General features: G+C 43.5%; 2 protein-coding genes across 3 annotated transcripts in view; one reads left to right on the forward strand and one right to left on the reverse strand.

Annotated features, from left to right (window-relative positions):
* Positions 1–3859, forward strand: part of sptan1 (spectrin alpha, non-erythrocytic 1) — a 45169-nt gene extending 41310 nt beyond the window's left edge. For both annotated transcript variants that reach the window (XM_080528356.1, XM_080528357.1), the window contains 6 exons: positions 1366–1420; positions 1789–1985; positions 2117–2170; positions 2297–2443; positions 2823–2970; positions 3437–3859. In XM_080528356.1, coding sequence (XP_080384482.1) covers positions 1366–1420; positions 1789–1985; positions 2117–2170; positions 2297–2443; positions 2823–2970; positions 3437–3562 — 727 coding nt within the window. In that variant the 3' untranslated portion in view covers positions 3563–3859. The remainder of the gene's footprint in view (positions 1–1365; positions 1421–1788; positions 1986–2116; positions 2171–2296; positions 2444–2822; positions 2971–3436) is intronic.
* Positions 3860–4425: 566 nt separating this feature from the next.
* On the reverse strand, positions 4426–12770 carry dync2i2 (dynein 2 intermediate chain 2; the record flags this gene model as incomplete). Its single annotated transcript, XM_080528725.1, has 9 exons — positions 12653–12770; positions 11849–12106; positions 9762–9871; positions 9005–9162; positions 8088–8197; positions 7091–7258; positions 6457–6689; positions 5484–5641; positions 4426–4664 (listed from the first exon to the last, which is right to left on the reverse strand). The coding sequence occupies exons 1-9, from the start codon at positions 12728–12730 to the stop codon at positions 4426–4428; spliced, it is 1512 nt and encodes a 503-aa protein (XP_080384851.1). The 5' UTR covers positions 12731–12770.
* Between the last annotated feature and the right edge of the window lie 4413 nt (positions 12771–17183).

Consider the following 17183-nt stretch of genomic DNA (forward strand, 5'->3'; position numbering starts at 1 on the left):
TGTGACCTCATGCACTTCCTTCTAAAACCCACCATTTGGGCTGTGCACTGTGCAGTCCCTTCTCTACTAACCTTCATGGCAATGTAGCTTCCTGAAACTGAAACCATCTCCAGATTCAGCTGCATCACTCTTTGAGCCTGGCTACATTGACCACTGTTTAAAAGGAGTGTCTGTAGTCTTCACCAAATTCAGGAATGGAAACTGCAAAATGTATTGAGTTAAAATGCTTTTCTTTTCTTTTCCCCCCTCTATGACAGAGCTAAATTTGGCCTTTATTGTTACCTAGATGTTTTCCACATTTTCACTGTGTGGAATCTCTGGATCTAGGAGGCCATTTTTTTAATTAAAGTTCCATATCCTTCAGCTAGAAGTCATTCATGGTTGATATATGAATAATGTTTTCATCTTTAAACCATACATTATATATGAATATATATGAATAAATATATAGATACATATATAGATATATATTCATAAAGGAATGCAGTTTCCAGCCCTGTAGCAGTAGCCTTAACCCAGATGTTATGGGTTACCATGCTTATGTTATGACTTAGCTTCTTTGGCATGAACTGAGAGGCAGTGTCCAAAGCTAAGTGCATTTTGGGATTTCTTGTATTTTTGTTCCCTCTTTCCACTCTAATTCTGAGGTAAGTCCAGTGGCACCTCGGGTTACATGGGTGACTAAGCTGGAGTATTCAGAGAGGGAGGGGAAGAAATGTGTTGTGTGTTCTGATATCATCCACTATTTGTCTGGTAGTTATTGCTACTCTCTACCCACCTACATTACGGACACTCTGACAGCCTGTATGACAACCGCCAGGTAGTGCATTTGCCCTGTAGTAATCATGACAGGTTAGCAATTGGATCTAATTCCTACCACAACTTTTTCTTTAATTTCTTAGAATTCTTTCTCATCACAGTTTTGGGTTACCTGTAGGGTTAGGCTGGGGTGAAATTAGGGATTGGTTGAAGTCAAATCGTCACCATAGCCATTCAAATACTAGTCTACCTATTAAGAATGTTAACTAAATAGCTTATAATGAATATACTCTTAACTTTGTGCCTACTATGTGGTTGCTTCCATTTTAAATTGACCTTGCATACATTTCTCTCGTTTGTATATTTGAACTGAAATTCATGATAAATTCTGCTAGTAGGGGTCCTATGAGCAGGAAACAGGGTTGTGTGTGTGTGTGTGTGTGTGTGTGTGTGTGTGTATACTTGAGAACCCAAAGGTGTCAGACTACCAGATGGAGAGAAGAGTGTGTGCGTGACTGTTTCTCCATTGGGTGCAGCACATTATCTATCCAGTGTTGTATCAGACTGCAAAGTTCCTTCATCTCATGGTCGTGTCTCTGCATTCAGGTCCTGCATGGTGGAGGAGTCTGGAACCTTGGAGTCACAGCTGGAGGCAACCAAGGTAGACCTGGGTTCAAATAGTATTTCAAATCATTTTAAGTACCGGTACTTGGTTTTCTGTGCTTGATTGAGTTTGCCTGGCACAACAGAACGAATGGAATAGTGCAAACCCCGCCCATCTGGGACTCCAGGCAGACTCAAGCAAACGTACAATATACTTACTTGGCTAAATCTCCACACCTTGAACTAGTTTTGAACAGTAACACAGTGGCCTTTCAAGTGGGCCAGTGGTTTCGCTGATCCCCTCAAAACTCTCTGGCCCACTTAGCCTGCTGACGTCCCCCCGTCCCCCCCTTACGACTGCTGGCAAACAGCCTACTGTACCAGCCTGTCTTGGCCTCAAGCCTCCATGCATGTCCTTTTCTGCAGCGTAAACACCAAGAGATCAGGGCCATGCGCAGCCAGCTGAAGAAGATAGAGGACCTGGGGGCGGCCATGGAGGAGGCGCTGATCCTGGACAACAAGTACACCGAGCACAGCACCGTGGGCCTGGCCCAGCAGTGGGACCAGCTGGACCAGCTGGGCATGAGGATGCAGCATAACCTGGAGCAGCAGATCCAGGCCAGGTCAGACACACAGAGACACGCAAACAAAGACACGTGCATATACACACACACACACACAGCTACACTCGTTATCTTACTCAAAGGAATTTCACTCCTAATTCTGGACTAATAATATCACCGTGACACTGTAGGAACACCACTGGAGTGACAGAGGAGGCCCTGAAGGAGTTCAGCATGATGTTCAAGTGAGTGGCAGCCATTTTGTGTCAACATTCGCTTGGCAAGATGACGCTTAGGAAAAGTATTTAGGACCGTAGTGTTTCCCCCCCCCCCTTTTGTGCTCATGTGTTCTTCCTTCAATTTGCTCCCAGGCACTTTGACAAGGAGAAGTCTGGACGGTTGAACCACCAGGAGTTCAAGTCCTGCCTGCGCTCCCTGGGCTACGACCTGCCCATGGTGGAGGAGGGAGAACCGGATCCTGAGTTTGAGTCCATCCTCGACACCGTGGATCCAAACAGGTCAATAATAATAATACATTAGACTTATATAGCGCTTTTCTAGACACTCAAAGACGCTTTACAAACTGAAAAGATTGAGTAGTAATAATAAAAACAAAGTATAGGGGCCTAATTAAGGTAGTGCTGGGGACACATGGGAAGGGGGTTAACTGGTGGCAAGGTCAACCACATCTCACTCACCTCCAGACGCGTGCTTAATTATTCCCATCACTACTGTGAACACTATATTCTAACAATAATAATAATATTTGACTTATTTTATTTATATTCAGGAAGTGGGTTTTGGTCATTTCTAAATGTTTTAAATAATTTTGCGGGATTGTTGTAAGAGTTTTTTTTGTTGTTGTTGCCAAAACTCAAGTTATCTCCATGTTTGCAGGGATGGCAACGTGTCCTTGCAGGAGTACATGGCCTTCATGATCAGCCGCGAAACAGAGAACGTCAAGTCCAGCGAGGAGATAGAGAGCGCCTTCCGAGCTCTCAGTGTTGATAACAAACCCTACGTCACCAAGGAGGAGCTCTACCAGGTACACACACACACACACACAATCCCCTGGGATGAATAACCTTTCTCTTGTGGCCTGATTTAGTTTTGTCCCAAAACCACCAGGGGGGTATTCCATCAACGTTGCTAAAGGGAAATCTAGGCTTATTATTTTTGATAAGTCTTGCGAGTTTATCATTACATTTGAAACCATTTATAAACAGTTATAACTCGTATGGATTCGCTAGCGAGTGAAACGTCTTGCTTGGGTGCATCAAACCGTCCAACTTCCCATGCTAACGTCATGGCTAACTCAACCTTCTAATGCTAGGGCCACACTGGCTACGTCTACCTCAGCAGCGCTCATGTTAAAAGGTTAGAGCAGCCAGAGCTGTTAACACGGGAGCCCAAATGAAACGCCCACGCGCTGCTGAGGTAGACAGTGTGGCCCAGGCTTACCACTTAATCTCTGACTTCCTTCCCTCAATCTTTTTTTCTTTTTTTTTCAGAACCTTTCCAAGGAACAGGCAGACTACTGCATCTCCCACATGAAGCCCTACCTAGACAGCAAGGGCCGGGAGCTGCCCTCCGCCTTCGACTTCGTTGAATTTACCCGCTCGCTTTTTGTGAATTGATCCCTCCCCCTTGCCTGCCAGGGACCAATCGGGAATGCGTTTGCCCCACACACATGCCCCAAACACATGGCTAAAACTGCATGATTCTGGCACTAGAATACTCCATAGTTATCAGTATCTATACCGATCTATTTATCTAGCTATATCTCACTCTTTGTGCTTCACTTACAATAGCCTAGTGAATCTGTCTGCATTTGAATGTGGTTGTTTTAGCTGTTTTAGTGCTTCTGCTGGATTTAAGAACCTATAGAGATGATATGCTGTAACATCACCTTAAGGACTGCAGTGTGCTTTAATAAACGCTACTGGTTATAACTGGAAACAATTGTTTGGTATGGTTTTTACTACAACTTTATTTCTGTACAAAAAAAATATATACAAAGATATATATAAGTTGAGATGTACTGTACATATTTTTCTCTCAAGAGATTTGGAACATTATTGGTAACATAGTTAGAACAACCTTCACCACTCTTAGTTTCCACTGCAGAACTATTAGTAATTTATAACTCAGGCAGGGCGTTCTGGAAAGTTTGAAAAGAGCTGACGACGTGTGCGATTTTGGATTAGAGGGGACAAAAACAATTTTGCTGAAGTGGAAGTCAGTTATGCTAAAGGTTTTAAGAGCATGGCACCTTGTTTGCAAAAATGTGCCAAATCAATTGAGAAAACCTAACGTGATAAACAGGCATTCTTAAAAAAGCATTGAACTGTACATATAAAATATTGCTTACACACCTCAATCACCACATCCACTTATTTGTCCATTTGTCAGCTAGTCCTACAAACATGGTCTAGCAACTAACAGAACAAATCCTGGGTCATTCTTCCACCTGATTGGTCCTTCGGACCGACGTCTGGTCTCACTCCGCCGCCTCATTGGCCAGTTGCTCCAGCAGGGCAGTCTCTCTGGGACCCTGCTCCGTCAGCTTGGCGCTCAGCTGCCAGATGTTGACGGAGCCGTCTGCGTTCCCCACGGCCAGGAGGTGTGTCTGCCGGGGGTTGAACTCCATGCAGTAGACAGGGCGGCCGCCGGTGCTCTGGTCGATGGTGGCGGCTGGTCTCAGGGACCGCCGGCCCAAGTCAAATACCTGCACCAGACCTGTGAGAAGAGAGACGGACATGAGCTCTCTGGTTAACTCACCAACTGCCAAAGTGTTCCGGAACGCTCACCACCTAGTGTTTTTTATATGATGTTTACCTAGCAACAATACTTTGATTGGCTACAAAATGATGCATCATCATTTATGCCGTTTTGATGAATAAAGTCACCCGTGGCACTGTAGAATGTTGACAATTTGGGCGACTTTATTCACCCTCGGCACTAAATGAGTGAAGAGTATCAATTGCATTTGGTGTAGGGGGCTTATTAATGACAGGAGAACAATCTGGAGTTATTTGAGTTTTTCTTATCTCAAAATAGTTTCACGACCCCTTCACTAACGGATTAAATTGATCTGAAATTAGTTGATCTAAATCTGGTTAATCTTGGTTTCAAAACTAATCAGAATTGTCTTGCACCACTTAATTTTAAACCTGGTTTAGGCCATCGAAGATGCATGCATAAATCTATAATTAGTATGAAACTGACTGTTTACATTCAGAAAGAACATTGAATTAACGGTTTGATCGGAAATTCAAGTGGCCTTTTGGAAGTAGCTGTTTACATGTACACACGTATAGGGCTATATTTAACAGCGTAAACATCTTAGCACAGACACTGGCAAGGAGTGCTAGCGCTATGGTGAGTGTCTGAAATATCGGTGTCAAGGCCAGAATTTTACAGCGCACCTAATGGCCCTTGGTCTGCTCATTGTCATGAACACACCTCCATTACCGATAAACGTTTTGTCTGACTAACTATTCAACTATGACCTGCACAAATGTAGACGAGGATGAGGTGAAATGCATGATGGGATACCTTGTCCTGTGGCAGCAGCGAAGAGGAGGGGCCTGGTGGGTGACCAGCGGACCCAGAACACGTAGGCATCGGACACCCGCAGAGAGAGCAGAGGGTCAGCCTGGAGCAGCGAGTGGAGGTGGGCCATGCCGTCTGTCCCCACGCTGAGGAACAGGTTCCTGGCACGGGAACATGACAAAACTACATCAGATCATCTGTTATGTGGCCTGGGGTGGTCCAGTGGTCTAGCACCATGGCCTGGGGTGGTCCAGTGGTCTAGCACCGTGGCCTGGGGTGGTCCAGTGGTCTAGCACCGTGGCCTGGGGTGGTCCAGTGGTCTAGCACAGTGGCCTGGGGTGGTCCAGTGGTCTAGCACCATGGCCTGGGGTGGTCCAGTGGTCTAGCACCGTGGCCTGGGGTGGTCCAGTGGTCTAGCACCGTGGCCTGGGGTGGTCCAGTGGTCTAGCACCGTGGCCTGGGGTGGTCCAGTGGTCTAGCACCGTGGCCTGGGGTGGTCCAGTGGTCTAGCACCGTGGCCTGGGGTGGTCCAGTGGTCTAGCACCGTGGCCTGGGGTGGTCCAGTGGTCTAGCACCATGGCCTGGGGTACCTTCCTGTCTTTCTTCACTATCTCTATCCAATAAAGAAAAAAACATAAGAGTGGGAATGCCCCACTCAAAAAGAAACAGAAAAAAAAGAACTCCATTTGTTACTACAGCTGTTTTCTTTTCAATTCAACGTACAATCGAACCCACAACCTAAGCCTTGTTAGCGCCATGCTCTACCAGCTGAGCCCCAGGGCCCAGTATTTCAAAACGTTTAATCTAGATCAGAATGATGCAGATATTTTTTTTGCTATCCAGGATCAGATTCGGGATCAAACAGATTTCGAGCAGTATAGGGGAAATCAGCCAGCTCATCTGATCCTGGAGAGCAGCTCATCTGATCCAGGTTAAACATTTAGAACTACTGGGAGTGGTTCCTCGTCCCTCTTACCTGTGGAAGGGGGAGCAGTGGAGAGAATGGACGGGTCCGCCTCGTGGGCTGAAGGACAGCCTGGCCGGGGCCCGCAGCACCACACTCTCACCGTCCGGGACCACCGCAGCCGTCGTCTGGGCCGAGAAGGAGCACTTGAGCACCAGGCCGCCCTCGGAGCCCACCAAGAAAGTGTCAGAGTCCCAGGGGGAGAGGGCCAGGGAGGTGACGCCCACACAGCTGCTCCCGCGGGCCTACGGAGAACAGAGGGACACAAGCCGCGTCGACGTCAAGGACATGTACAACTCCTAGCGGTGCAGGCACCAGACCAGACTAGATGATCGCAGAGTGAAGATATTATCAAAGCGTACGCGATGCGACGGGTGATCGACAGGCGCGTACGCTTTGATAATATCTTCACTCCACGATCATCTAGTCTGGTCTGGCGCCTGCGCCGTCTGTTGTTCTTCCTGCACACAGGTAAAAATATCCAGGATCTAGCAGTGTCGTCGGGCTCGCGCAAACAAACCCAGCATATTTTTTGACTTGCTCCGGGCAAGCGGGCAAGCGTTACTGTGGAACCATGTACCACCTTTTAAATCCTCCAGAGGGAATCCCGGGGACACTTTGGAGAGTAGCAGAGTTTCAGTCTCACCTTGCTCAGAGCGCTGGTACGAGGCAGCTGCTGTGTGAGCAGAGCGTAGCCCTCGCTGAGCACCAGCCTCCCCGTGGACGTGTCCAGCCCCCACAGCAGGACCCTCCCCCCCGAGCCTGCGCTCAGCACTGCCATCTCCCCTCTCTTCTGCCCTGGGACCCAGTCAACCTGCAGAAGCACACATATCACCTTATTATGCTTTTCCGGTAAAACAAGACATGGCAAATTATTAAGTTTTTAGTTTTGTATTGCATTGATTGATTGAAAACTTTATTAGAAGATTTGCAGAAGTAGGTACATGAAAGTACATATTACATACAAGGTCAACTAACAGGATAAAAACCCAAGAAAGCCACTGGCTTATTTCAATTGGGGTCCTTGATACTCAATTCATCGTTATATGTAAGACAGACAAAAAAACTAGTACTATCTACAAGATAATACAGACAAATAACTAGTACTATCTACAGGATAAACATACATCCAACATGGGAAGAACAATACAACAAAACATAAGGTATGTACAGCGGGTAGGACAGGTGGGGACATACACCACAGGTGGGGGCGGGGGACAAAACACAAAGTATGTACAGTGGGTAGTTCGGGCAGGGGGACAGACATATAATATGTACAATGGGTAGTTCGGGCGGGGGGACAAAACAACAAGTATGTACAGTGTGTGGTCATGGTGGGGGGGGGGGTACAAAAACACCAGTAGATTTAGGCGGGGGGGAGGGCGACATAATAACATTGCGTTTGCTCAGAGTGTAGACCAGGTAGGGGGGTGGGACAAAACAACTAGTATGTGCAGAGGGTATTTCAGGTGGGGGGGGGGGGGGGGGGGGAGACATAACAACAAAACAACAAGAATATATAGAGGGTAGTCCAGGTGGGGGTGTAGTCTTTTAATTGATGCATATTATATATTGTATTGTATTGTATTGTATTGTTGATTACTGTTGATCGAGGAGCAAGATTCCAAAGCATTTCACTATACCTGATAGACGGGCTCTCTGTGAGTGTCACATGACATTCCTGTTTGCGCCAAAACAAAGTCCTGTGTCCGGCTCGTGTCCCAGACCACAACCTCTCCACTGTAAAGACCACCTGCAGAGATGTGAAGGATCAGGGTTAGGGTCAGGGTAAAGACCGCTTGCAGAGACAGATAGAATGTAGAGAAGGTGAAGGGAATGAATTACAGGGCAGTTGTTTATGTCCTGAGAAAGTGTTGTGTTATGTTATTAACAAAGAGACAGTGTGACAACCACTTATACAAAAAATGGTTGTGTGAACTGTGCGAACTGTTGTCAAACACCTATTTTTCTGTGGCAAAAGACGAGAAAATAACTGAAAAACCAAATAGACCCAGAAAAAACAATAACAAAACGATTTTTTTTTTTTAAGTTAATTTTGGTTGACTGAACGAGACTAGACAAAATTATCTCAGTGACTAAATTGTTGGAGAGATATATGCTTGGCCCAGTCAAAAGCATGATTGACATCAGCAGAATGGGAAGACTTTCTCATTGCAAAGCTGTTACTGTTGGAGAATGAATACCATCATGCCCAGATAATCTGTGAGGGCAGCTGGTGTAGATGTTGATTGGTTGCAAACTTTCTCCAATCTGTCCAAAACCAAAATAAAATGTTTAAATTGATGCAAACAGGCACGCCCTTGATCTACAAATCACCGCGGTGAAGAAATAACCTCTGACTGTGTGATCAACATCAGCAGATCTGTGCAGCGCCTTGCTGAGGCTGGTCCTCTCACACACACAGAGCTGGCTTTTGCATTGATGACTGCCCTCTACGTGCCCTGTCCAGGGGTGGGACTTTCAATCTGCTACTGCAATTTGGCTGTTGGGAACAAGATAAATCAACGCAATAGGATGTTATGCAGACAGAATGTGGTACCGGCGATGAGAGAGGGGCGGGAGGGGTGGAAGCACAGGGCCATGACGGGGCTCGCCACGTCCAGGACCACGTCGGGCCGCTTGGGGTTCAGGCCTCTGCGGTCCAGGTTCCAGGTGCACACACACGACTTCTCCATGCTCCAGTCTCCATCGTCCACGCTGCAACCGACAAACAAATCCAATTGTGTTTGTCCAGTACACAATATACTAGATACAGTGCAATTAAATGGTTTAGGTAATAAATAACAACTGCAACAAGAAAGTAAAAAAAAAAAAAAAAGGAAATAGCGACATTGAGGAGAAAACCCAACTGTCGCTATTCTTGGTACATCACCTCAGGGTGGGACTGAACAGACACCGTTTATGTCAGGAGTAAAGCCTCCTTTTACATTTTGGGCATTTAGCAGACGCCTTTATCCAAAGCGACTTACAACAAATACATTTGACTAAGTCAGTGAATCATGTATCCATCAGTCATAGCAGCAAAAAGCAATCTATGCTCAGGCCTGGGGCCATTGGCAGTCGTCGTGCTAGAACAACAAAACATTTAAAAAAATATTATTATTGTTTTTGTTGTTGTTATTATTATTATTATTACACTGGGGAAACAGTACAGGGGGTAGTAGATGTCTCAGGAGATTTGTCTTTTGTCTGACACCAACCTTTCCCTGGTGTAGCCTACAGTATGTTTATGTAAAATGATCGTGGCACAGTAACTCTATAACTATATTCATGTCTGGACTGGAGGATGAACATACCGACCATAGGCGCAGGCGATGACAGAACCTGTGCAGTTCCAGGATAAACCAGTGACATGGAGACCTTTCTCCTGGGCACTGCTGTGCTGGAGACGGTGTAGGCATGACACCTGTAGACACACAATACACATCAGGCACACACTGGTACTGGGCTACCTAAACACAGGACGATCTCACACACACGCACGCACGCACATATATATATATATATATATATATATATATATATATATATATATATATATATACAGTCCCTGACAAAAGTATTGTCGCTTGGGTACAAGTTGACCTTAAGTGCCCCTCAAATATATTTCTAATCAAAAAATGTTTACAAGAAATGGCTAAATTCAATCCCAACAGCTTTTGAAATAATGTTTTGGTGCAAAACGAAACTGCTGAAAAGCATTCTAACGTTCACAGTAAAGCCCACTGAGTCAGTTTTTGCAAAGACAAAAGTCTTGTCGCCTTGTCATATGATGCACCCAATCCTAGATTACAGCCTCACCTATGATCAATAATTGATCAATCAATTAGTGGGTGTGTATAAAAAGAATCCCAGCACACCAGACCTTCACATCAACTGCAACTTGACCTCTGACAACATGCCTAAGATTCACCCTGAGACCAAAGCGTTGATTATCAAGAGGCTGAAGACTGCTGAGGTGGCTGACACCTTCAATGTGTCTCAGCGTCAAGTACAAAGAATAAGAAAAAGATTTGAAGAGACTGGAGATGTTTTTGACAAGCCCAGGTCCGGCAGACCCCGCAAGACAACTGCTCGGGAGGACCGTTTGTTGGCTCGAAAATCCAAGGCCAGCCCCTTTTCCACTGCAGCAGAGCTCCACCAGGCCTGGTCACCTCAAGTCCCCGTGTCAACCAGAACAGTTTGTAGAATTCTGTCTCGAAATGGCCTCCATGGTCGAATCAGTGCCCAGAAACCAGCACTAAACAAAAGGCAATTAAAAAAACATGTGGCATTTGCCAAGACCCACAGCCTGCTAAAAGGATGGACGCTGTAAAAGTGGCAGAAGGTGGATTTCTCAGATGAATCTTCGGTTGAATTACATCACAGCCTCCGCAAATATTGCAGGAGACCTACTGGAGCCCGCATGGATTCGAGATTCACCCAGAGGTGTGCGAGAGATTTGCAGGGTGGAAGGCAATATCAATAGCCTAAAATATCAGTTATGCAACATCAGTTATGCAACATATTTTAGTATTTGAAGTAAATTATTTGTTCAATTTTCACATTACCGGTACTCTCTGTAGGCGACAAAACTTTTGTCTTGCCAAAATCTGACCTTTCTGTGTTCATTAAATGATCAATCTTTCTTCAGTGAAGCAAATTTATTTTGGTATATTAAACATAATTTGGGAGGGTTTTTGCTTTCATATGAGCCATTTCTAAAACCAATGGATTAATTAAAAGTCAGGTTATAAACTGTTGTTTCTACAAAATGGATAAGTGACAAGACTTTTGTCAGGGACTGTATATAAACACGAGAATTACACACACACACTGTTACTGGGATATCTAAACACAGAACAGTTACACACACTGTTACTGGCAATACACCACTAATGTGCCCTTGAGTAAGGCAGTTAGCCCTAAATTACTCCAGGTAACTGTCTGTGTAATCTCTAACTTTTTTATTAAACCTTTATTTAACCAGATGACCTCATTGAGATAAGGAATCTCTTTTCCAAGAGGGACCTGGCCAAGAGGGGCAGCACAAGGACACAGGCATACATTCAATACAGAATACAAAATAACAAGAAATTAAAAGCAGGTTTGGGCGGGGGGCACAGATACTGAATTAAAAGCAATGACAATTTCCAATACTTTCATCTTCTAAGACCTTTAAAATCGTTATGAAAGCATCATAAATGATTAGTTGTGATGATGATGATTTTACAACTAATCATAAAATCATTATGATGACAATGATTTTAATTGTAAGTCTTTCTGGAGAGTATTCCAGGCAGAGGGGGCAGCGTACTTAAACGCTTAAACTGTAAATCACTTTGGATAAAAGCGTCTGCTAAACGGTTCAAGTGTAAAACGTAATGTCTTCGCTCCTTCTCACCGTTTGATGCTGGTCCCCCCAGTTCACCTCAAACCCATCAAACGCATGACTCTTCACGTTCTTTTCCAGCTCTTTGCAGACCATCTCCTCCACCCGATGAAGAAAGTCCCTCAGCCCGGGTGAATCTGTCTGGTCGCTGTCCAGGAGGTGCTGGTCTGTGAGGTGGTCTTGAGGATCCGTCTGGGTACCATTCTCCAAGGTATACAGGGCTTGGACTTCAGCATCAGCTGTGTGTACAGGCTTGGTTTGGCAGCCCTTCTGTAAGCACAGAAGTGATTTGAGTTAATATAGCTAACTGGTAAAGACTTAAAAAGGATTTCAATTATGCTGAGGTGACTGGATTTCAGATTGCTTGATTGACAGTCCTATACAGATGCTCAGGATTTTTTTTAAATATTGAGTAGCACATTCAGGCATAGGTCAAATAATAATGTTAACTAGTAATGGGCCACAATTGTCATCAATACTCCTTCATGTAAAATGGGGTGAGCATTTCAGCAGCTTTCACTCAATTACATCCCTAATCAACATTTCAGAGGATTGGCCACACGATAACGACTCATGAACGTTATTTATACAGTATACCACCTTTTTTAAATATTTATTTATCTAAATAAATCACAACATTGTATAGTACAATAGTAAAACAGACACTAAAAAAGAATAAGAGCAGCATCAACACGTTGATTGAACTGCCTTTTTGGATGTTTGTGAAGGAAATAATAAAAATCATAATTGAAAAACTAAAGTGTCAAAGCCGTCACGCGGACAGTTAGCATCTAGCTAGCAACGCCGTCAACATACCGAGTCTTGAGCCAACTGCTGCGACTTCCTCCAGAGCGACTCAACGCCCAAAATAACCAGACTTTCATCTGTAAACATGATAGTTTATGTCCTTCCTTTGTGGCAGCGTACTGTCAACATCATTATAACATGTTGGAACTGAGCAAACAGTTTCCAGAAACGTTGCTAACGTCAGCTGTCTTCAGAGGCTCACGGCTGCGGACATCCATTCTTCTTCTGTTCCGTTTCTGTTCCCATGGAAACACTTCCGCAACCGGAACTATGGCGGGGAGTTCGTAAAAAAAAAAAAAAAAAAAACTAATTCATTATAACTTGTCTAAAAACTAACAACAGCAAAAAAAAAGTCCCTAATTCATTATAACTTGTTTAAACTAACTAAAAGTAAGTTTGCATTTAATTTGTAATGATAGGTTAGTTGGAAAATCTGCAGCTTTATCTCGAGATTGAGAGAGAGAAATAAAGAGACACATACTGGTAACAAGTAACATACTACTGACTACCCATCATAACTCAATCTAAGTGTGTGTGTGTGTGTGTGTGTGTGTGTGTGTGTGTGTGTGTGTGTGTGTGTGTGTGTGTGTGTGTGTGTGTGTGTGTGTGTGTGTGTGTGTCAGTGGTGACTGGTGCCGTTCAAGTTTAGGGAGGGCAATTGTTTTTATGTATGGCCTTTTCTTATTTCTATTACAGCATATTAGATGACTGCTTTCATATCCCACTGATGACACATGCAATACCGCCTTGCACACTCTCGCCTGGGTCCAGCTGGTCTGATTACCTGCACACACAGTTCCCTTTTATAGCAGCCACTTACAACATCACTTTGCTTGTTGTATAATTCCTCCTCTCATCCACCTCCACATTCTCTGCCTATGTAATGGTTAGCCTCTGTCTTTCAAATAATTTCACATCTGGGACAAAATACATTTTATTACTAAATGAGCATTCCTACTCGCAAACAATAGCAATAATGTGTCACCATTTGATCAACCCATTTCTGTTTGTGGTTGACGAATAATGGATGAAAGCTTTGTAAGTTAAAGGTCCAGTAACAAATGACTATGTTTAACTGGTAGCGATCAGGGAATGAATGAATGAATGAATGAATGAATGAATGAATGAATGAATGGTCTTTATTGTCATTGCTATAGTACAGGTACCAAACAACGAAATTTAGGAGGGGTGGCTCCCCCGGTGCTAGGAAAGAAAAAAAAAGAAAACAAAAGAAGAAAAAAACACAAGAAGGGAAGGAGCTGGTTTACATAAATAAAAAAGGCTATGTACACTATCCACTATACTATACTGTACTAGACGACTAGGGTTGTCATATTGCACATAGTGTTATTGCACATTCATTTGAAGTGTCGCAGTTTGCAGGCTAGAAATGTACATATTTGTGCCTCAGCACTACACCTGATTTTTTTTCAGTCCAGAAGCTGCCATCAATCCGTCCAGACTGTCCAGGGCCCAGAACCTAGGTCTTTGCTGTGTTCAGGGCCTGAAGCTGTTCTTCAGTCTGTTTGTCCTTGCGGCCATGGTCCTGTACCGCCTTTTCGAGGGCAGCCGGGTAAAGTGTTCGTACCCAGGGTGGGTTGGGTCTCTGGAGATCTTGGAGGCCTTCCTGAGACAGCGTGTGTTGTACAGCTCTTCCAGAGAGGGGAGGGGGGCGCCGGTGATCTTCTGGGCTGTTCTCACGACTCTCTGTAGCGCATTTCTCTCCGCGGTTGTGCAGCTGGAGAACCAGTTGCAGATGCCGTAGGTGAGGATGCTCTCCACTGCGCCGCGGTAGAAGGTCACCAGTATCTCCTGCTTGTTGTGTTCCTTCCTGAGGACTCTCAGGATGTAGAGCCTCTGTTGTGCCTTCTTGATGGTGGCTGTTGTGTTGTTCTTCCAGGACAGGTGTGAGAATGAGATCCTTTGAAAGAGATATATACATTAACGAATGCTGTTTTGGTCCAGAAAAAGAGCTTTCTAAAATGGAGTGTCCTACCCGACACTCAATTAGCATCAAACATGATGTTACTGCCAGGGGTGTCCTAGGGGAGTGGACTCAACGATGTTCAACTTTCTGTCTCTTGTGGCTGCCTCTTTGAATCGTTTGTGCATGCAGAAAAACAACAGTTAATGTCCCACAATGGAAGGCCATTTCGGTTGGAGTTATACATATTATTCTTAGGGAGGATGTTGTTGTTGGGAACTTCGTACTGAACTTCGCTGTGGTGGCCAGAGGTGGCAGATGTCCAACAAACTTACTGGTAGTCCTCCTTTAAGGCTAACACTGTTAGGTAGATCATTAACATTAGCTAGACAAAATGATTAGATATCTAACCTAGCTATTGTTGGCTGGATAGCTAGCTAAATTGCATCTCATTTAGTGCCTAATCAATTATCTAAAAACAGGACCCAAAGGGTAATGTGCAAAAACTAAATATCCAACATTCCTTTTTACAGACTTTCTTTCTGCTCCTGAGCAAGCATTCTGCCTGCAGGGCTCCTCAACATGTGTCACGCCTCCTCTCCTGCTGTGATTGGTTGCCTGATTGAACCATTCATCATTCTTTCTGCCCTGAGATATAAACTACTACCAGCAACTTGCAAAATGGAAAAAAACCTCTAGGTTGTACATACAACAGTCACAACACATCTGAGAAGAAGCATCAGACAAGTACATTCAAACAAGAGTCATTAAATGAATCTATAATTGTTTAATTCAACTGAAGGCAACACTTCAAACATAATAATTGAATCCATCAATGAAAATGATCAGCAAAGGTATCTCAGGAAAATAAAATGCATTTCTTTCCTTGAAGAAAAAATAACAATGATAAAACATTAATTTAAAAAGTGCGTCCTGTTTTTACAAGCTTTGGTTATCCAACACCAAAACATAAGGCTAATATACCAGTCCCCCCAGTAGCCTGCAATAGGTCAGTGTTTAGAAGGTTCATGTTTTGGGGGTACTGCAAAAGCGGTAGCAACTGGCCTTTTTTTTTTTACACACATTTTATTTGAGGTATTTCACCTCTGTAAAACAACCATCATCGTTGAGTGAATTCTAATGGATAGGTTTGTTGCGAAACCATAGGTCATATCTGCATCTTGACCTATGAGAGTACATAGGGATATAAAAGGATATAAAACACAAGTTGGTCCTATAGCGTGGTCCCCATTAAGATTATGTTTAAATCATTTCCACTCTTCATCTCTGCAATTCATGAGCCGCTATAATCAACTCGATTTTGACAATCTATCTATCTGATAAGGCAAACTGATGCAAACCATCACAAACCATTCTCTCTCTCTCAGTTTTGTTTTAGTGATTATTTGGAGGATTTGAACACCAATAATGTCAGCACTGTCAGTAAATAATAATAATATAAAACAGAAGAATGGATCTTCTCCAAACATCCTTCACAGCTCTCGTCCCCACCGTGTGGCGGCTTTCAGCAGCGATTCACACGTCTACACAACTTGTGTCTGCTGCAATAGGGGCATTGAGGTAGACCACCGTATGCACCTGTTAAACACTGGCCTACTGTAAGTACTTAATGAGATATTACAAATCAAACAAATCAAACATCTCATCATAATCATAATCTTCTCAACATCTCTGTGCTCAGACCAACAGGTGAGAAGAGTACATGGCATAACATATTTAGGTCTTGCACTGGAATGTTATTCCTGTGAGCATTTATCGATGATTCATCTTGAATACTGTATCCAGCTTGGTGAAGAACAAGTATCCTCTTCATCCAGAATGTTGTTGGTTTGGTAGTAATAGCTAATTCATGTCATCCACACAATAACAGCCACACATGAACATGAGCCACAAAACATCCTTATGCACGGAAATATGAAGGTAAATGAACCAACCTCAATTATCAACTTTTGATTCCATAGCGTGGCCATTTCAAACCATCTCCAGCTTATCTTGTTAACTCTTCATTAAGTCTTCATTTATGCTTTTACATGGGCTTGTCTGCTCTGTATCGACATGCAATAATTGTAATACGTTACAAGGCTCATTTAGACTTTTTCAAAGTCATCGTCACATTTCAACTTCTAATGGTAAATATTAGCTAAACAGCTATAAAAATCATGGTGAATAAATAAGTACATTGTCTTTCATCTTTACTGATAGAGGGTGCTGACTTTACACTGTAATCATAACTTAGTTCATAAAAGTGTAAAATATGTACCATATGTATCATATACTGTGTTCATATATTATTTCCATAATGTTAGACCATACTTAAAACAAAACAATATAAAGACTATTCAAAATAGGTTCTTAACTTTGTTCACAACATTATGGACCTCCATGGACATAGGCATCTCATGTCATCCTTTATAAAACAGCAAACACATAATACTGCCCACAATAAAATACTAATCTATTTTCTCTGAAGCTTCAAACAAGAGACAACTTGCAAAGTATGTGTCTTCATTATGAAAAAGTGTGTATTACGTAAGACATACAGTGCCTTCAATAAGTATTCACCACCTGGACCTTCAGTAAGTATTCACCTTTTCA

The sequence above is a fragment of the Nansenia antarctica genome (assembly GCF_963989245.1).
Source record: "Nansenia antarctica genome assembly, chromosome: 4".
NCBI lineage: Eukaryota > Metazoa > Chordata > Actinopteri > Argentiniformes > Microstomatidae > Nansenia > Nansenia antarctica.